This window comes from Pleurodeles waltl, chromosome 9 (assembly GCF_031143425.1).
Source record: "Pleurodeles waltl isolate 20211129_DDA chromosome 9, aPleWal1.hap1.20221129, whole genome shotgun sequence".
Lineage (NCBI taxonomy): Eukaryota > Metazoa > Chordata > Amphibia > Caudata > Salamandridae > Pleurodeles > Pleurodeles waltl.
Genome location: NC_090448.1, coordinates 309,563,795 through 309,585,796, shown reverse-complemented (window position 1 = coordinate 309,585,796; position 22,002 = coordinate 309,563,795). Strand labels below are relative to the sequence as shown.

The window sequence follows — 22,002 nt, the reverse complement described above, 5'->3', positions numbered from 1 at the left end:
CCCGGCGACTGCAAGTCGGTGAGTATCCAGAGTTGACCCCCCTGAGCCCCCAGAGGAAATCCAGAGGCTCCCCCTGACCGCGACTGCCAAACCACTCTGCACCCGTAGCCCCCAGGACCTGAAGGAACAGAACTCCAGTGCAGGAGCGACCCTCTGCCTAGCCCAGGTGGTGGCTACCCCGAGGGGCCCCCCCTGTGCCTGCCTGCATCGCTGGAGAGACCCCCGGGTCTCCCCATTGATTCCTATTGAAAACCCGACGCCTGTTTGCACTCTGCACCCGGCCGCCCCTGTGCCGCTGAGGGTATACTTTATGTGCCTGCTTGTGTTGCCCCCCGGTGCCCTACAAAAAAACCCTGGTCTGCCCTCCGAAGTCGCGGGTACTTACCTGCTGGCTGACTGGAACCGGGGCACCCCTATTTCCATTGAAGCCTATGTGTTTTAGGCACCACTTTGACCTCTGCACGTGACCGGCCCTGAGCTGCTGGTGTGGTAACTTTGGGGTTGCCTTGAACCCCCAACGGTGGGCTACCTTGGACCCAACTTTGAACCCTGTAAGTGTTTTACTTATCTGTGAACTTAACATTTACTTACCTCCCCCAGGAACTGTTGATTTTTGCACAGTGTCCACTTTTAAAATAGCTTTTTGCCATTTTTGCACAAAACTGTACATGCTATTGTGATAATACAAAGTTCCTAGAATACCTGAGTGAAATACCTTTCATTAAAAGTATTGTTTGTAATTCTTGATCCTGTGGGTCTTAAATTAAGAAAATATATTTTTCTATATAAAAACCTATAAGCCTGGAATTGTCTCTGAGTGTGTGTTCCTTATTTATTGCCTGTGTGTGTACAACAAATGCTTAACACTACCCTCTGATAAGCCTAGTGCTCGACCACTCTACCACAAAATAGTGCATTAGAATTCTCTTTTTGCCAATATCTTACCTCTAAGGGGAACCCTTGGAACCTGTGCACACTATTTCTTACTTTGAAATAGTATATACAGAGCCAACTTCCTACAACAGGTAAAATCATTGTCCCCCATGTAAGAGGTGATCATAATGGTATGTAGAGTTGGTTGGATAGGAAACACAATTAAGCCTGGCCCTGGTGACTGCATAGTTATAAACTTCAAAGGGGGGGGGGGGGGGGGCGATTTTATCTAAGCTTTGGTATGACCGGGCCCTGGGAAGTAGTATTTTAGCTCTCCCTTTGGGCTCATTTTACTACCCCTCCCCTCACAATATGATAGTATCTGATTTGGGGAGGAGGTTGCCTTTTAAAAAGTCATCTGGACCTCTTTTCCCGCCTCCCTTCTGGTTGCATCCTAGTATTCAGTCCAGTAGGTTCGAGCCTCTGGCTCAGCTGGATAACCAGGATTGACTGCCCTCCGACTTTGAGACCGAATATCAAGTTAGGGAACCAGAGCTATTCTTCACTAGGGCCCTCAAGGTGGCCAGTTGGAATATAGTTGGGGGTACAAGCCAAAGCCCTGGATGAGGGATGTATGAAGTTGCTTGGTTGCTTTGACACTATTTTCTTTCAACAGACTTGGGACATTCAAGGGTGCTGTTTTATAGATTGTTTTGTTTCTTATTCTGTTAATGCATCTCCTTCCACTCACACGAGACCAGCGTGGGATATCACGACACTTGTAAATTTGAGCCTGAATTGTAAAGTGGAGAGGGTACCTTATAATTCCCCTACCATATTAAATGTTCTTCTGATTATGCTTAATAAGTATGGGCTCCTAATAGTGAATATTTGTAACTCTGTGCTGCGGGTGATTTCAAGTTACATCCCTGCTTGGTTTCTAATAACTATGCTGATGTCTTTCACTCATCCTCCAGTTTGAACAGGGCCCATCTCCGACACTCGTCAGGGTGCGATCCTAAAAATCTTGGTCGCAGAATTAAATTTAGTCAACCTGCTGACCAGGGAGGGATGTGGTCCCAACGTTTAAGGGACCACATCCCTCCCTGGGCTGTAATTCAACTGTTGATTACATCTGTGCCTCTGCCTGTCTATTTTCCTCTCTTATTAATCTTGAGGTTATTTGGGTAGCTTGGAATGACCACAATCTACTGTCAGCATCCTTTCAATGGGAGAAGGACTGATAAGAGGCTATGCTCCTCATATATAAGGAGCCAATAGTATCTTCTGACCATAGACATAGGATTAGTTGGGTGAAGATAGTCCCTTCTGATCTACAATCAACCCTGATTATTTTGAGATACTCTCACTATTCTCATTGCTTAAACAAGGACGCTTCCACCCCTGATATTTAGGAATCATTTGCTAATATAAGTATTTTGTATTTTATTTATTTATTGTTTCATTTTGTTACAAACCACACAATTTTGCAAATTTGCAAAGTAAAAACATTCTGAAAAGAAAAAGGAAACAATTTAAAACCATGAAATTAAATGTAGATTGAAAAGTTAAGATCTGAAATAAATAAATCTTTAAAGAACAGCTGTAATGAAGGATAAAAGATATGCAGGCCGGGAGTACAGGATGTCTTAGGTGGGAGAACATAGGTTTGTTACTGTCCTGTACTTAAGAAGTGTCTTAGATACGCATGAGACTGCCGTGGTATGAGACTGCCCGACCCATTGAAGCTAAAACTAGAACATCGTATAACGTGTATCAAGAGCTTGTCAAGCTTACTGTTTAACTGTCGGGAACAGTATGCATAGCGTGTTTCAAGAATTTAACAAACTTACAGTTTAGCAGGGGGTCATGTGGATTAAGGCAGGCAACTATGGCTTCCCTGAAAGTCTGTCGGTGAACATCCTCTTGAGAAGTCTTTGTTGGAGATCTGACAGGCCCAAGCAAATTCAGATTATGTGTATTAGATCTTCCTTTTGGCATGTGCAATGTCTGCACTGTTGCAAGGTGATGCTCTTCCAGGACGGAGCGTTAGCCGAGGTTGGCAGGTTGCCTAGTCGCATTGTCATGAAATCATGTTTCATGTGTGGAGCAAATGTTGTGAAGAGATAGGCAGCCGGTCCAAGTTTGGCATAATATTTTATGGTCATCCATGCGTGTGCCTGGACACTAAATTTGGCTTTATCTTCTAAGAACGAGAGGATCTTAGTGGCCTTGGGGGGCCCCTTTAGAAATAGTATTGAATGTCGGGGCTTTTTATTTTAACACATTGATTTAGTACTGGTTAGATTGAACATAGTCTGCGAGGATGTTTAGGGTTCTTTGTAGCCCGACCTTTGTCCAGCTGAGCAGTACCAGATTGTCTGCATAGAGTAAGTGTGCCAGTGAGAGCCCTCCAGAGGTGGGGGGGTGGACACATTGCTGGCATCCAAAGCTGGAGTGAGGTCAGCCATGAATAAATTGAATAGATGTGTGGCGAGTATGCAGCCTTGTTTCAAACCAAGGGTTGTGGAGACTTTCCTTGAGAGCCTCGTGCCATCTCCGATCTTGTGTCGGAGTATAACGCAATTATTTCTTTGAAAAGGGGGGCTGGAAGGCCCCAATTGCTTTAGCTTGCTCCAGAGCAGGTGCCTGTTCACTCATTCAAAGGCCGCCTTAAAGTCGATGAAATCAAGATGTAGTTTCTTATGTCTCCGTCTACTCTGCTCTACCAGAAATGAGGTTATTAAAATCTTAGTTGTTGTGCCCACTCCTTTCCTGAAGCCTGTTTGGTTGGGCGGGACGATTTTATGTTTTTCAGAGCATGTTTTAGTTCAGCGAGGAGCAGGGAGGCTGCTGGAGTCCGGTGTACTGGTGTTTTTATGTGGGGTCTTTGGGACTGCGCTGACCGGTTGTTTTGTAAAAATGGGGTATATATATATTTATTTTTTTTGCATGATCCGTCCATTTGATTTTTCCTAGCTTTCCTTAAGCATTTGTGTTGTCTTTTCGTTAATTTTGGGTGCACGGTTTCGTTGCTGGTCCAGGTTTGCCCTTCCAGTACTGCTTCCCTGAGGGATGGCTCAGGGGCAGGTTTGGTCTGAGTGGTGGGTGGTTGTGAGTCACAAATCGGCAACAGTTAGCTGGAATTCACATCCGGTTTTGGGGGAGAACTTACAATAGGTGGTATCAGTATTACTTCCTGAATTCTGGCGGGCTGCAGAAACTTTATAAGATATTAACAGAATGTCTGGAAGTACAGCTAGTTTATCTGTGATTGGACCGCAGGCACATTGCTCTTGGTTCGGAGTGGGGCCTGCTTGTGATTTCACTGTTAGAGATGTGAGGGTTTCCATTTTTGGTTTATTTCCTCAATTTGTACTGCCATTAGGTTCATGATGTAGATCTGTGTCCAGTTTGTCTGACTGGAAATTTAGGACTTTGTTTGATGATTGCAGCGTTGTGAGTAGACTGTCCCACCACAACAGGGCGGTTGGATCTTGGTTGTCTGTATGATCAAGTGCTCGTTCTGGGTCCTTTCCTGTTGTTCGATTGGGCTTCTGCAGGGGGGAGAAAGTTTGCTGATGATTAGGTAGGCACAGGTCGTTACCGTCCTTCCTGGGTGTGCCCTGCTTTGGGTGGTAAACTGTTGGGGTCCTTGTGTCAGGGGATGACTGCATATCCCTAGGCAGAAGGGTTTCCAGCATTTGGACCCCTTTGATTGGGTCAGAGGATGACAAGATCATCTGGATTTCGTGTGCACTGTGGGAGTGGACCGGCGTTTTTTGAGTAATGTAAACTGATGCCGGACTTCCCGGGTGGTTTGAGGGGTGGATGTCCTCAGTTTGGACTTCTAATGCCTGTAACAAGTCAGCATTATTTGAGGGGGAAAGAGAACAGGACCATAGTTTGTCTCTGTGCGGGCTGTGCAGGGGTTGCTTTACTGTGTTTGCCACTGATGGAGTGGTTACTGCGGAAGCCTGGGCCGGACCGTGTGTTGAGAAAAGTAGATGAAGATTGTTGTTTATAGTTGCGAAGGACCAATGGATTGGAGCTGCCGTTTCTAGAGTTTTTGCGGGGACAGAGGAGCCATGATTGGGTGATGTTAAGTTTTGATATTGTTTGGCCACTAGTAGGTTTCAACTGTGAAATTAAAGTTTGATGTGAAGCACATACGTGACTTGTTTCCAGAGCGGTGTTCCTCTTGATTGGAATAATCGGGCTAGGAAGGGCAGAAGCGTCGTCTGGGATTGTGTATATTGCAGCCATTGGGTCCTTCAAGAAAGTGAAAAGTGTTGATGTCCTGATTCTAGGGGGCAACTGGGGCTCCAACTCAGTGGTATTGGTCACAGTTGTTCCCCTGCTGGGTGCTGAGGGCAACTTTAGTGCAGGCTTCTTCCATGGCTTGTTTACAGTTTGCAGCCGGTTCTTGCCAGATCTCATGTTCTGTCTCTTGGGTTCTGCTGACGAAATTTCAGGGTTATTTGCAATTTTTTTTAGTTTTTAGTTAGGTTCCCCTGAGGTCAGAGGTTAGACCTTGAGCTGAGTGTTTCAGCTCGTCCAAAGGTCATTCTTGATGTTCCGGGCAGCTTTTGCACCTGCGCTGCAACTCCTCCCCGACTACCCCCTTTGCCTGGGAGAGGGTCGGAGGGGCACAAGCACACTGGTGCTGAGGTGTCCTCTGGGTTTTGCTGAAGTTGGACCTTAGCCTTCACCAGAGTGCTCCGGCGTGTCCAGGGTGCGTCCAAGGTGCTTCGGCTTCTTGATGTTACGGACTGTTCCGGCACTGCCTCTTCTCCCCAACTTTCCCTCTTTGCCAGTGAGCAGGGGGAGGGGCACAAGCACGCATGAGCTAGAGCTGGAGCGAGAACTGTAGCTATCTATGAAGACAAACGAGGACAAAGAGGTCAAAGTTTAACAGAAGTTCTAGGTACAAGATGCAGCAGAGCCAAGTGGCGTAGCGTGGGGGGTGCAGGGGGGGGGGGGGGGGGCGGCCGCACCGGGCGCAACATCTGGGGGGGGCGCGCTCGCACTCGCGAGTGCTAAAATCCACGGGTTAGGGGGCTCAAATTACTTGCCTTGCCCCGGGTGCTGACAACCCACGCTACGCCACTGGCAGAGCCTGTGTGAGGCTAATAGTTAGAAGGCTGGGCATAAATTAATCTGGTCCAAGCTGATTTTGAAAATAAAAGTTAGTTGATGAGGAGGGAGGACTGTGAGAGTTGGCAGCAGCAGTATGTCAAAAGGGTGAGCCAAGGTGAAGTGGGGTGGGCAGGTACGAAGTGCAGCACAATACAGCCAGTGCCGGTGGAGTTGAGGGCAAGCAAGATGGCTGCGTGTCACCAGTCTTTCTTCTGCTCCCCGGTACCCCTGATCGATGAGGAGGAGGATCAGGGGTCAATGTATAGGTGTGGGGGGTCGATACTACAGAATCTCTGACTTAAACACTTTGTCGTCCTCGTTGTCCTTCGGTGTCCTCCTCCTGGTTTTGGCACCCGCTGCGTCCTGTGTCATGGCCCAGGGAGCGGGTGGTGAGAGATGCTGGGCTGAGGGCTGGGGCACAGACCACTGGGACTGTTAGGGGCCGATGCTGGGGGCCCTGCTGCGAGCCGCTGAAAAGCTGAACACGGCCGCGGACTGCAAGGCTGGTGGCTCCTCCCCCTGCCAAAGTATGCACTACGTCTTCTGTGTCCCCTCTCTCTGTCGGCTTGATAAGTGCTTCAGTAAGCCCACTGATGTATATGCTAATATATGCAGTGCAGTTAAATCTGCCCTCCGTGTTGGGTCTGGCTCTAAACGGTCTGCATAAAGGGTTTAATAAGAGGTGTTCGAAGGCTCATAAAGATTTACTCGCAGCCTTACATAAAAAGCAGCGTATTCAGAACAAGGTAAAGAAGACCAAGGCCCAGTAAAACTTAGCTGGTAAAGAGTGAAAAAATGACCCTAAGAGGGAGGCCTGGGATAGTCTACTATGCCACCATGGTATTAAAGAACAGTGCTGTCTTTTGGAAAGTGGTGAACCAGCCCTTATTTTGTCCAGAACGCTTGTCTAATTTGGCCCTTACTTTCACTGAAAGCGACTAGATTTCCCATTTCGAGGCCATCAATGATTTGGCAGACCCAATCTCCCAGTTGCCTGGTGCGTGGACAGAGGACCAACTTAAACCTTGTATTAAGGAGGGGAAATCCCCCATATTAGCCCTCCCTTCAGAGAAAGCCTCAGGACCTGATGGGGTTTCTGGGGACCTATATAAATCCTGTGTTAAACTTTGGGCCTCTGTTATAACCTTTTATTTAAATGCTGCTGCTCCAGGTCCTATGCTATCTCCTTGGCATAGGTCGGTAATAGTCCCATTGTTCAACAAAGTGAATAGAACTAACCCAGCCTGCTATAGATCTATTTCCTTGGTGGATTTAGAGGTAAAATTATTAAATGGGTTGTGCTGGATCGACTTATGGCCTGGGCAACAGAGCATAATATAATTTCAGATCTGCAATATGGGTTAAGACCGGGTCAGGGTACCATAGAACAGAGTTTGATTGAACCTATACCTGCTTATCCGCAAGTACTCTAGAGCTAAGAAAGCCATCCATTTAGCTTTCATGGACCTCAGCGTGATGTTTGATACAGTTAACAGAGACATGCTCTGGGCCGTGCTGGAGTCCACACGTGTTGAACTTGCTTGCACTTGTCACTTTCTTGCATAACTTGCACAAGGGGCTCGTGGCCTCCGTGAGAAGCGTTCCAAACAGAGAATGCACTTCAAACTTAAATTGTTGAAAGGGATTCAATAGGTTTGCATCCTAGCACCTTTCCTTTTTATTCTTTATATTAAGTCTGCAGTTTTTGTTGTTGTTTTTTTTAAACTTATGCATTGCTACGATGTCCCTAGGGTGGGGGGATTGCTTTGTGCCCACCCTGCTATATGCGGATGATACAGCTCTAATTGTACGAACCGCTAATGGCATGCAGCAACTTTAATACTTTTTTATTAAATTCATGGATTGTTCCAACTGCAACACTAATTTTAAACAATTCTATACCATGGTGGTTGGTCCCAAGAGCACTAAATTCAATTATTACATGGCTTAAGGTCACCACTTTAGCAGGGCTGACAATTTTCATTACCTTGGTATTGTATTAGACTCTCAGTTGAATTGGCAGCCGCTGACTCAAAGCAATAAATTGTCTTTTAACAGGAACCCATACCGTAGATGATTTTTGTCACTGCTTGGAGCATACTCCTGTTAAAGCTATCATTGTTATTTACAAAGCCAAACATCTACCAGCAGTGAGTCATGGGTGTGAGATTTGAGGATACTCGTCCACACACATGCTACTCGGAAAACAAGTTTCTAAGAAACCTATTACAGGTTCTGCAATGTATCCCTTTTGAGATTGTGCACAAAGCAGCAGGATTAGGTTACATCTCTGATTTTATTAGTCTCTGCCTCTTGCGCCTCTTGCTTTCTGTCTGGCTGAAGGAAGAGCTCAATTTTAATAAATTAATTCTAAGGGACTACCTAAACCTGGATTATAGGCTTAATTTTCCATGGCTATCAAACATCAAGAGTACCATGAGAGATCTCGGTAGACCTGATCTCTTTTTTTGGTCCAGACCACATCACTAAAGCAGATATTGTGTGGGTTAAGCGAACCTTTGCAGCTAAGGCATGCTCGGAGAGGAAGGCTCTTGAACAGACCAAGACCATGATGACCCATTATATTCTGGTCAATTCTTTTAGGGGTCTGGAACCTTACTTGACTCTTGAGATGTCTGGCTACCATAAAAGATAGTTGATTATTTTTAGATTAAATATGATCCCCCAATTATTATTTGTTGCCGAAAAGTGGCTTAAAGCCTCTGAGTTACCTCCATGTACCTGTGACAACGTTGTGCCCCCTTATAGTTAGCATATTGTGTGTGTTTTTTTTGTCCTATGTTCAGTTCCCTTTTGTTATAAATATATTCAGCCCCTCTTATTACCTTTAAATTTTAGGCAAGTGTCCTGCTTTCTTGTTTTTACAATCATCATTTAGTCCTCATGTCTTTTTCTTATTAGCATGTTTTTTATCTAGGGTTTTAAGAATTAAATATTTTTACTATTTTATATTACTGTTGATACCTTTTCAGCGCATTGTCGTGTTTATATGATGTATTTGTTTTTATACTTTTATGAACTGAATTGATCTATTTGTGTTAACTTTCTTTCACTTTATCATTTCTGACCTTTTTGAACTATTCTGAACATAAACCTCTATCACATCTTTACTTGAGAATGCTTCAGATATGTTATTCATACACCTTTTTTACTTGGTAGTGTAATTCATGATGTGTACAATTTATTTTGTACGCATTTCTGATTTCCTTGCTTTATTTAAGTGTTGTTGAAAACTTCATAAAACATATGAAGTTTTAGAATAGAATACCCATGATGAAGCACTAGGATTACAGGCAAGTAACTTTTCCTTACCCTCTAGTAATACTGTAGAATACTCGCTCCCTCGTCTAATGTATGGAAGATCATGCCTAGACATCATTAAAGAGTGTGTGATCCAGCTACTGAGGGGAATTCTATACCTAGTGATTCCTTAACTCTCCCCGGATGCCCAGGGTACCAAGGTAGCTTGATGGATGAATTTGTACACATAGTCTTTGGATTTGTTTGTGTACTGCAAAATCTGTGCCCCATTTAAATTCTGTAGCTCCTAACATTTCACCTCTTTGCCATTGTGCTGACTTACCTCGAGAGATGAGCTTCATGACCGTTTTAGAAAAAAGGTTCCTGAATCCCATTTTTCTCAACTGTGTCAATTATGAAGTGGACTAGTTTGTCTCCCATTATTGGTCTTTGTTGTCTGCACTTGATGACGTTCTAGCAAAAATTCATAATACTTTCTTCAGGACCAAACTCACAAAGTCCCCTTCCCGCCCTTGAATTGTACAGTGGGAAAACTGACCTTTGAAATGCCCCAAAAGTATGATACTCTAGTCCTCCTAATATGTTTGTTCCTCCTGTGGCCAGATTCATGTATATGTACAAGAATGATGCCTGAGTCATCAGCTGGTTGCATGATGGTCTGGAAACAACAGCAGATATGTTATGGAATGTGGCAGGCAAATCTTTGGACCATAGATTATAGGCCTCGATAGAATAGATCATGCCATAAACCAATTCAATGCTAATACTTTCTAATCTTACTTAAATTAGATTTTCTCCATTGCACTTCAAATATCGACTGTGGTATTATTTTAATGTTTTCTTTCTTAAAGTGTAGAAAAATATATTCCATTGAGTAGTTAAGGCCAGGCTCTTGCATCAACTCTGGGATTTCCATATTCTGCAGCCCTACTGAAAGGGATGGTTTCTCACATCCACCTGGTTCAAAACTGTAGCGCGACAGATGTCTTGTGTTTAAAATGTGTCTTTGTTTCAGCTCTGTTTAAGGAGCTGCCTACAGATCGAGGCAAGAATATTTTTAAGATGGTAGGTAGTACAAATCATTTTGCTGTCCCTTACTTCGTCTTGACTTTATGCCTTCTCATCACTTTGAGGACCTTTCTGACTTCCTGGGCAGTAATTAGTTTATGTACCTTATGTAATCTTGTGACTTGATGAGCTTTCCATGATTTCATGGGTCCTTGTGAGGCCATTGGTAATCTGTCAATCTCATACCCCCCTGGCTGTCTTCCAAATATAGTGAATCCACAACAGTGTCAAAGTAATGGGCCTCTTTCAAGTCTGATACCGTCTTGTTGTTATGGACCCCTTAAGCATTATGGGTCATGAATATCTGTGTGTGTCATGTGCTTCACCCAATGGTATGCCTAGATATTCTCATTGTCTCAGAACATGAATGACCGCCCTTGACAAAAGGGCATGAAACCTTCAGAGGACCTTTGTATGGTGTCAGATGGTGAATCCAAAAGCACTTAATTGAGGCAAAGTCACACATCTCCCTTTTTACTGTACCAGCCCATTAAAGCTGAAGGAAAAAACTTTTGTTTTCGACTCTAGCCCACCAATGACTGGCAAGGTGTTCTCTTTACTAGCCCCAGGACGAAAAACCCTTTATACAGTAAACACAGGCTTCAAAGTAAAACATTCTGGTGAATCATAATTTAACCCTCGCTGAGTGGCTAAATGTCAGTCAGAAACAGGATCTCTAGTGAATGTGAAAAATTGGGGGAAAATGGCACCAGGCAAAACCTGCATGTCAGAATTAATTTAAAATAAGTTATAAATTATGGGTAACTTCTAAATAAAAAAAAAAAAGTTAAACAACTAGGTCTAACTTAATTTAAAACGTATGCATGTGTATATGGACATAAAACAGAAGGGTTCATGGGAATCGAACCCAGAGGAGTAAAATAAAAATTGAATTTGCCCAACTTTTTTTAATGTAGTTTCATAAAATTGATTTTACTGAAAAAATAAACTAGGATTACTGTTTATGTAAGGGGGAATTAAGAACAAATGAAAAGGTTAAATGGTTATAATTATAGTTTTGGGTGAGTAAGAAAAAAATATTAGTAACAAACATTGAAATAAAACAATTGTGAAGTCAGAATAGGGGTTAAGGTAAAACAAAGAAAAACAAATATTTTAGTTTAGGATAAGCAAAGTCAATTAAAATAAATGCTGTTAAAAGTAAATACTAAAGTAAGGGAAAGGATAACAAGTATAATGTTTAAAACACAAGAAAAAAAGTTTATGGTTAAATTAGAAAAATATGAATACAAACTTGTATATATTACCTTTACTATAGACAATATGGCTGAGATGACCCTGTTTTTCTAACCACAGCAGCAGCAAGTAAAAACTTTCAAGGCCTCATTCCCAATATCAAAACATGCTTGAAACTACTTGACACCTCATTGGCGACCATTTAGTTAATTATCTCGCTACTGACTATGACTGTGCATTTTCTCACCTTTTAGCTTTTATTATGGGAGTAAAGTGTGAGAGGAGGGGCAAAAGAACTGATTTTCAATAAGGCAAATTAATAACTACTTACGTTTAGCTGACCATGCATTTTTGTATTTTTTACAGGCGGCAACTGGATGACAAGCCAGTGGCCAGCGTACGACCTTTGCAGTCCACCCCTATCCCCATGCTACCTCGACATGTCCCAGGAGGTCACGTCAGTGTATCAGGGCAATCTCTCAACTTCCCAGTTAACTACCTGCAGAGGGCCGGAGTGTTGGTGCAGAAGATTGTCACCACTACAGGTAAGTTTAACATCCTGATCCAAAATACAAAATATGCTTTATTCCTGTTGACAATATCAACTGCTTACCAAATCTGCTTTTGCTCCACCCAATAGATATTGTGATTCCTGGAGCAAACACTTCTACTGACGTGCAGGCTAGGATCAGTGCTGGAGAGAGCATACACATCATTAGAGGGACTAAAGGTAAGAAAGCATGTGTGGTCAATTAGGTGAATGTAAGTTTAGTGAGCATTCATATCATGTAAGGCTAAGACTAGCAGTATTTTGTTAAAGGCACTAAAACTCAAGCATGTTGTTCTGTTAATGTAAGCCATTCATATCATATTAGAGACGAAAGGTCTGCAAGCAGGTATAGAGATATAGAATTTAAAGTGTAATGTGTTTTGTGCCAGGGAGTTCGACCTCTCATGGAATCCTCCATTTTGCAGTAAGTGTAAATAGTGAGGTTTATCTTTAAGTATAGTATTGTTTGGGGGGGGGATGTGGTACAAACTGTGCATTGAATTAAACAGCATTCCTCAGTACTCTTACACTGAGCTTAATTTCCTGACTGAGAGATGAACAGGACTAAAGCTTTACTTGACTGAAGCAATATGATGCTTGGAAATCAGTGGTGTAACCGTGGCCTAGTTCTGGTGCAGTGGAGGAGGAAATTTGAAGTAACCTCCTTCCCAGTTTGGTAACTACACAATAGCAGAAAAATGGTGTTGAAGGTCTCCTGGTTCTAGTATGAAAATGGAGGGGCTCAGCTGTAGAAATGTGGCTGGAGCGCCAAGGTGCTTGAGACACATTGGAGAGACACTGAGGTAAAGAGGCCCTGGTTTGTGACATGATCCACTGGTGAGTTATGCAGGAGAAGGTGCGAGGACCTGCCCATTGTTGTGATGATATTTTTCCCTTAATGTGTTGGGATATAAATATAATGGTAAAGGGCTAAACACTTTTTTCATCTATGACCAGAGAACCTTCCTTCAGGAGGTATAGATTGACTTGGTAACATGAGAATGTTGAGGGTAATAGTCTGCTGTCTTTCAAAGACGTAAAGCTGATTGAAACTCTAGCTATAATGAAAAAGACATCAATAGTGACTTCTCCATTGCAGCATAAGAATGATGCAGGATGTGCCATGTTGTCTCATGTGGTCTACCAAAACTCATTTATGGGATAGAAAGTCGTTCTAATCAATTTGAAGACTGGCAGAGAGGGTAAGTGGTTGGAGACATCGGACCAAGAGAAGGGGAGTTTTCCATTTTTTAAAACTGGCATACCCAATAGAGAGGAATGGGCCGTGATCTTTAGATTGTGAGCATATACTACAACAGCGCAGTTGGTGTTAGGATTCCCTAGTCCTACACTCCTAGAAACTCTGATGTCACCCCATGTGTAGCATAAGCCATGGTGTTATGTTCAACATGAGGTGACCAAGATGGAGGGCTGCAACTCATTATAAGAAAAATAAATCACCGACCTAGGCGTGAAGAACTCCCAGGGGTGCATGGATAACAAGAGAGTTCCTGGTGATCAAGCCAATCACAGTAGACAAACTAAGGGAACTTTGAGTTCTCTACTAGGACAGAGTGAATTCTTAGCAGTTAACACTGTTATACTGATTTTGAACTGGACAACAGAGACATTTTATATTGGTAACTCAGTTAGTAGTGGGAAGGTTTTGTGTTCTTATATTGATTGGTGGTGGTTGTTGTCTTTTTTTCCCCTCACCTCCACCTGCTCAAGTTTGGGTTACCAGTTCAGAGACCAAAGAATTTGGCGGTTTGTTTATACAATCAAAAATGTGTATTTAATGATAAAGAGGAAAAATGTGATGTTTCTCAATAGAGATTTGAAATACACCTGTGGTGTAGTTGCTGAAACACAGGTTGAAATCAAAACAAATTCTGAAAGTTCTGAATATGGGTCAGGCTTTTGTGCGTGTTTTACAAGTGCATCCCATTCTCCTTAATTCAAACACTGGTTGAACCGCTAGCAGCAGGCTAGGGGATGTCACATGTATAGCCCAGGAGAAGCTTCAATACTTATTTGGGAGCCTGCTCTTTTATTTCAGTTGGGAGACACATATCAACTGCTTTTGTTATCCCATTGCTAATAATTATAATGTTATTTAGATGTCATTTATAAACAGTGAGATCTCGATCTTTCAGTTCTCATTCTGTTTCTGTGAGGATGAATATTGACTTTCATGCTTAGCTCCCTCAAATGCCAATTCTACTTATAACTGTATTCATCCATTTTTGTTAATTCAAATCTCAGTTCTAAAAAGTTAGCACACTTTCTTTGTGCTTGCATTTCTTTAGCTTTAGCACTCTTCGCATGATCACAGGCTCAGTTGTTTGATGCAATGTGCTGTCTTTGGGTCCTTGAATCATAGACTTATCCAGTTACCCTTCTTTTCGGATTTGTCACACCACTGCAGCAGTTATTTGTACAGAACCTGTGAAGGTCCTCTCGAGCACAGGCAAATGCAAGCATGGTTTGGGAGTGTTACAGACTGCTGTTTTATCTCCCAGCAATTTAAGGACTTCTCTGTCTGAAAAAAGCATTTTGGACCCAGTTAGCTAAATGCAGCATACGTTCCAAACCTTGGTGTTAACTCCGATGTATCCTCAGTTTAAGTCCAGTCCAAGGTGCCAAGTCCACCCAGAATTGCCTCCAATGTGCCAATATATCTACTATAGATCAGGGTCCCCTTGACCTTCAGGCTAGGTCATATTCCAATGGTAGACTTTCTGAGACCAGTACAGAGAGCGTACAGCCTCTTATATCTCTAGGTTTTCTGCTGAGGCCCAAAAATACTGCCATTTGACTACAAGTCTGAATTAGAACAGGAGCACAATGTTGTCACCTTAAGCTTTAGGGCATGACTACAGAACTTGCTTTTAGAGTCTGTCATGAGCCACAAGAACACCCATCTGTCACCACACCCAGGGGAAGCTTCATCCAGCTCAGCAAAACAAAATTGCTGAAGTTCTCTTATAGCTGCTACTGGTGAAGAGGTTCCCTTGACCACGCAGTGTACTAAGCCTTTTCTACAGATCTTTGCCTGTATTCTGACAAACGTTTTTTACTTTTACATCCTTACCTGACTTATCAGTGACCCCTTGCGCTCATGTCTTGAAAGAAGCTGTATGTGTGACCTGCTATATAAAACAAAGCACTTTGTGGCTTTTAGGTAACTGCAGCTGAACCTGTGTCAGGTCTACGTGAACCTTGATGGTGTCCTGTTTAGATGGACTCTAAAATCTTCTAATGCGTCATATTCTTTGAGAGCAAGGACAGATAATCTAGGTAGATTTATTATGGATCCATGCACCATCAATATAGGTAGGTTCAACACTTGACCAGTGCAAACCCATTCTCTTCTACTAAGTTATTTTCTTGTCCTAGTAGTCTTAACCTCTCCCCAAACCTGTCTTCTCCTGATTTTTTAAACCACCCCTTTGACCTTCTGTAAAGGTTGTTGGGCAGTATCTTCCATCTTTGATTTGGGACCAGCGCCTTTCCCTGAAACCCCAAAATGTAGAAATGTGTATTTTGCAAGATGCCGAAAGATTTTGTCTTATAACTGTTTCTCATTCACTTTTCAGGGACTTACATTCGCACCAACGATGGAAGAATTTTTGCTATCCGCACCAGTGGGAAACAGCATAAGTCAAATGAGGCACGGCGAATGTCAGCTTCAGGTATGCAATGCTTGTTCTTTTAAGAATTAGTCATTTGTCGCTTTAGGTTACAGGCAGAAAACTACGTAAGCTATGTTGACTGCTTACTCTTGTAATGAAGTACTATGGTATCTTGCAGGGATAGTCTTTTATGACATTATACAACTTGTGCATCAGTACCTCAATATTATTTCTAGTGACTAAAATTATAAAAAAAAAATAAAAAAAACTTCATCTTACCTACCTGGTGCTAGCATCATGTACTCCATTTGCTGTACGCTGTTGGACTTTTACATGCATATATAGGTATTTGTTCGAACTATCATTCTTATTATTTGTACTTAATGACCCATTGAAGGAGTAGTTAAATCAGATATTAAGTCTGAGATCTGCCTATGTGTAGGGGTCCAAAGGGAGTTACTAATTGTTCTCTCGTGCCTTCTCTTTTGACTTGCCTTTCAAATTTAACAGTTTTTATAGTACTTTTTCATATCTCCGACTTGCTAAAATGTAATACTAAGTCTTAAATATTCATTTGGTTTCTCCAGTAAGGATACTTTTTAATGATATAGCCGAGGAGAATAAAAGAAGAATGTACTGCATGTTTGAGATGGAGGAAACTAGCAAGGAGGGAAGACACACCTCAAAGAGGATGTTGAGAATGTTAAATTGCTTGTGTAAGCAAACAAAGAACAGAGACATGGGCTAAAATTGTTGGTGATGGTTGCAGGCAACTGTGGTTGGGGGTTGGCTGCAGGTACACAATGGTGAGCCTTTGCTTTTAGCTCTACATATAGCAATTGAGGGCCGTAATTGGAGGGAGAACGTAATTCTGGTGGTGTGATAAGCCCTTCTCATTGATATGGCATAGTCCAAGACGATTGCCATAGTCTCTGGGCAATTGAGCAAAGTGACAGAATAGACTCCAAGACACACCTGAATAAGCACAAATAGTCCATCCCAGCTGAAAAGGGAACTCAACTAAGTAGTTCTACACCCCAAACCATATTAACATCATCAAATAAATCTCCATTGGGGGCATGGCGACACAAAGCATGGAGTGAGAAGTGCTTTCTCTGCTCCGGACCCTCGCTGGCATTTTGGCATCAGTTACGGCACCAGGACCTCCTGTTGTGGGCCGAAAGACATGGAGGCAGCTACTAGACACCCCTAGTAATCAGTTTAAAATCCACTGGTGGCACTGGCTGGTCAGACCCTCCTGGGCAGCAGTACTGATCCTCTCATCTGGAGCTCCTAATTGAACCTTCTGCCTCTATATATATATATATATATATATATATATATATATATATATATATATATATATATATATATATATATATATATATAATATGTTCGATGGCATCTGTCGCTGTAGATACGCATGTTCTGCAATAGCTCGCCATCTGGTGTTGGGCCGGAGTGTTACAAGTTGTTTTTCTTCGAAGAAGTCTTTCGAGTCACGGGACCGAGTGACTCCTCCTTTTGTCTCCATTGCGCATGGGCGTCGACTCCATCTTCGATTGTTTTTTTTCCGCCATCGGGTTCGGACGTGTTCCTGTCGCTCCGAGTTTCGGAACGGAAAATTAGCTAATTTCGGAAGATTTTCGTCGGTATTGTTGCATTCGGGATCGGCGTACTTAGATTCCACACCGCATCGAAGATCGAAGAGCTCCGGTGCCCTTCAGGGTAGTTTTTCGATCCCCCGTCGGGGCCTGGTCGGCCCGACCGCGTGCTGAAGAACGCCGATGGAACGGACCCCGTTCCGTTTCTGCCCCAAATGCCACAATAAATACCCCTACACAGACCAACACTTGGTCTGCAACCTGTGCCTGTCACCTGAGCACAGCGAAGACACCTGCGAGGCCTGTCGTGCGTTCCGGTCCCGAAAAACACTCCGAGACCGTCGAGCCAGAAGACTTCAGATGGCGTCCGCACCGACAGCCCAACAGGAGTTCGAGGAACAGGAAGAGGAAGGTACCTTCTCGATCCAAGACTCAGACTCCGAAGGATTCGACGATACACAAACCGTGAGTAAGACGTCGAAAACCACACAGAGACACATTTACAAGGCCCAGGGGACGCCACTGCCATCCGGCCATGGCTCCACCCATAAATTCGGTGACCGACCGTCGGCACCGAAAAAGGCCCAAACAGTGCCGAAGTCGTCCGACTCCGGTCGAGACACCGGCACGCAGCCTTCTCGGGACCGAGAAAGTGCTGGAGACAAGCCTCGACACCGAGATGCCGGTGTGGACACGGCTCGACGCCGAGACAGCGGCACCGAAGCAGATCGACGCCGAGAGGTTTCGGCCCCGAAAAAGAAAAAAGTCACCTCGGAGCCGAAAAAACACGGAGACAAGGTTTCGATGCCGAAACAAACTGAAAGCGACCCAGCTCCAGGCTCTTATACAGAAGAGCACTCGCTAACCTCCCAAATGCAAAAGCATAGGTTTGAGGAAGAGCTACAAGCAACTGATGTGGACCATACGCAAAAGCGTATCTTCATACAGCAGGGGACAGGAAAAATAAGCACCCTTCCCCCTATTAGGAGAAAGAGAAGGTTGGAGTTCCAGACTGAACAGACACCACAACCAAAAGTGGTGAAAAGAGTTACCCCACCACCCTCTCCTCAGCCCGTGATTAACGTCTCACCAGCACAAACTCCATCACTCTCCCCAGCTCACACCACCATGAGCCAGGGTGACCAAGATCAGGACGCATGGGACCTATACGACGCCCCAGTGTCAGATAATAGTCCGGAGGCATACCCTACGAAGCCATCTCCACCAGAGGACAGCACCGCGTATTCTCAAGTGGTGGCTAGAGCAGCACAATTTCACAACGTAAGCCTCCACTCAGAACAGGTCGAGGATGATTTTTTATTCAACACACTCTCCTCCACCCACAGCTCGTACCAAAGCCTGCCTATGCTCCCTGGTATGCTCCGGCACGCAAAAGACATCTTTAAGGAGCCGGTCAAAAGTAGGGCAATCACACCAAGGGTGGAAAAAAAGTATAAGGCGCCTCCTACAGACCCGGTTTTCATCACTACACAGCTGCCACCAGACTCTGTCGTTGTAGGAGCAGCTAGGAAGAGGGCCAACTCTCACACATCTGGGGATGCACCACCCCCAGATAAAGAAAGCCGCAAGTTCGATGCAGCTGGTAAAAGAGTCGCAGCACAAGCTGCAAACCAGTGGCGCATCGCGAACTCCCAGGCACTACTTGCGCGCTATGACAGAGCCCACTGGGACGAGATGCAACATCTCATTGAACATCTGCCCAAGGACTTACAAAATAGGGCAAGACAAGTGGTTGAGGAGGGACAGGCCATTTCCAACAACCAGATCCGCTCCTCCATGGACGCTGCAGATACAGCTGCACGGACAATTAATACATCTGTAACTATCAGAAGGCATGCATGGCTCCGAACGTCTGGATTTAAACCAGAGATTCAACAAGCAGTTCTCAATATGCCTTTTAATGAAAAAGAACTGTTCGGTCCACAAGTGGACACAGCGATTGAGAAACTCAAAAAAGATACGGACACTGCCAAAGCCATGGGCGCACTCTACTCCCCGCAGAGCAGAGGGAATTACAGCACATTCCGTAAAACGCCCTTTCGAGGGGGGTTTCGGGGTCAGAGCACACAAGCCAGCACCTCACAAGCAACACCGTCCAGTTACCAGGGACAGTATAGAGGAGGTTTTCGGGGACCATATAGAGGAGGGCAATTCCCTAGAAATAGAGGAAGATTTCAAAGCCCCAAAACCCCTACTACTAAACAGTGACTCACATGTCACTCACCCCCTCCACACAACACCAGTGGGGGGAAGAATAGGTCATTATTACAAAGCATGGGAGGAAATCACTACAGACACTTGGTTTCTAGCAATTATCCAGCATGGTTATTGCATAGAATTTCTACAATTCCCTCCAAACATACCACCAAAAGCACAAAATTTAACAACACACCATTCCAATCTCCTGGAGATAGAAGTGCAGGCACTATTGCAAAAGAATGCAATCGAATTAGTGCCTAACACACAAATAAACACAGGAGTTTACTCACTGTACTTTCTGATACCAAAGAAGGACAAAACGCTGAGACCAATCCTAGACCTCAGAGTAGTGAACACTTTCATCAAATCGGACCACTTCCACATGGTCACACTACAAGAAGTATTGCCATTGCTAAAACTACACGACTACATGGCAACTTTAGACCTCAAGGACGCTTATTTCCATATACCAATACACCCATCGCACAGGAAATACCTAAGGTTTGTATTCAAAGGAATACATTACCAATTCAAGGTACTGCCTTTCGGATTAACAACCGCACCAAGAGTCTTTACCAAATGCCTAGCGGTAGTCGCTGCACACATAAGAAGGCAGCAAATACATGTGTTCCCATATTTGGACGACTGGCTAATCAAGGCCCATTCGTTCATAGAGTGCTCAAATCACACAAATCAGATCATACAAACCCTCTTCAAACTCGGGTTCACCGTCAACTTTACAAAATCCAACATTCTGCCGCGCAAGGTACAACAATACCTAGGAGCCATAATAGACACATCAAAGGGAGTAGCCACTCCAAGTCCACAAAGAATTCTAAATTTCAACACCATCATACAACGCATGTATCCAACACAAAAGATACAAGCACAGATGGTATTACAACTCCTAGGCATGATGTCTTCATGCATAGCCATTGTCCCAAACGCAAGACTGCACATGAGGCCCTTACAACAATGCCTAGCATCACAGTGGTCTCAAGCACAGGGTCACCTTCTAGATCTGGTGTTAATAGACCGCCAAACTTACCTCTCGCTTCTGTGGTGGAACAACATAAATTTAAACAAGGGGCGGCCTTTCCAAGACCCAGTGCCACAATACGTAATAACAACAGATGCTTCCATGACAGGGTGGGGAGCACACCTCGATCAACACAGCATACAAGGACAATGGAACGTACATCAATCAAAACTGCATATCAATCACCTAGAACTTCTAGCAGTTTTTCAAGCACTAAAAGCTTTCCAACCAATACTAGTTCACAAATACATTCTCGTCAAAACAGACAACATGACAACAATGTATTATCTAAACAAGCAGGGGGGGACGCACTCCACGCAGTTAAGCCTGCTAGCACAAAGGATTTGGCGTTGGGCAATTCACAACCAAATTCGCCTAATAGCACAATTTATACCAGGGATCCAAAATCAACTCGCAGACAATCTCTCTCGAGATCACCAACAGGTCCACGAATGGGAGATTCACCCCCAAATTCTGAACACTTATTTCAAACTCTGGGGAACACCTCAGATAGACTTGTTTGCGACAAGGGAGAACGCAAAATGCCAAAACTTCGCATCCAGATACCCACACGAACAATCCCAAGGCAATGCCCTATGGATGAACTGGTCAGGGATATTTGCTTACGCTTTTCCTCCTCTCCCTCTCCTTCCTTACCTGGTAAACAAACTCAGTCAAAGCAAACTCAAACTCATATTGATAGCACCAACTTGGGCAAGGCAACCCTGGTACACAACGCTGCTAGACCTATCAGTGGTACCCTGCATCAAATTGCCCAACAGGCCAGATCTGTTGACACAGCACAACCAAAAGATCAGACACCCAGATCCAGCATCGCTGAATCTAGCAATCTGGCTCCTGAAATCCTAGAATTCGGGCACTTACAACTTACCCAAGAATATATGGAAGTCATAAAACAAGCTAGAAGGCCATCCACCAGGCACTGCTATGCAAGTAAATGGAAGAGGTTTGTTTGCTACTGCCATATTAATCAAATACAACCATTACACACAACTCCAAAACATGTAGTGGGTTACTTGCTTCACTTACAAAAATCTAACCTGGCTTTCTCTTCCATTAAAATACACCTTGCAGCAATATCTGCATACCTGCAGACTACCTATTCAACTTCCCTATATAAGATACCAGTCATTAAAGCATTCATGGAGGGCCTTAGGAGAATTATACCACCAAGAACACCACCTGTTCCTTCATGGAACCTAAATGTTGTCCTAACTAGACTTATGGGTCCACCTTTTGAACCCATGCACTCCTGCAACATACAGTTCCTAACCTGGAAGGTGGCATTTCTCATCGCCATTACTTCCCTAAGAAGAGTAAGCGAGATTCAGGCGTTTACAATACAGGAACCTTTTATACAACTACACAAAAATA

General features: G+C 43.8%; 1 protein-coding gene across 1 annotated transcript in view; it reads left to right on the top strand.

Annotated features, from left to right (window-relative positions):
• The window catches only part of RAD54L2 (RAD54 like 2), a 784,453-nt gene that overhangs the window by 700,191 nt on the left and 62,260 nt on the right, over window positions 1-22,002 (top strand). Inside the window, exons 19-21 of the mRNA XM_069206800.1 lie at window positions 11,926-12,104; window positions 12,200-12,289; window positions 15,709-15,804. Coding sequence (XP_069062901.1) covers window positions 11,926-12,104; window positions 12,200-12,289; window positions 15,709-15,804 — 365 coding nt within the window. The remainder of the gene's footprint in view (window positions 1-11,925; window positions 12,105-12,199; window positions 12,290-15,708; window positions 15,805-22,002) is intronic.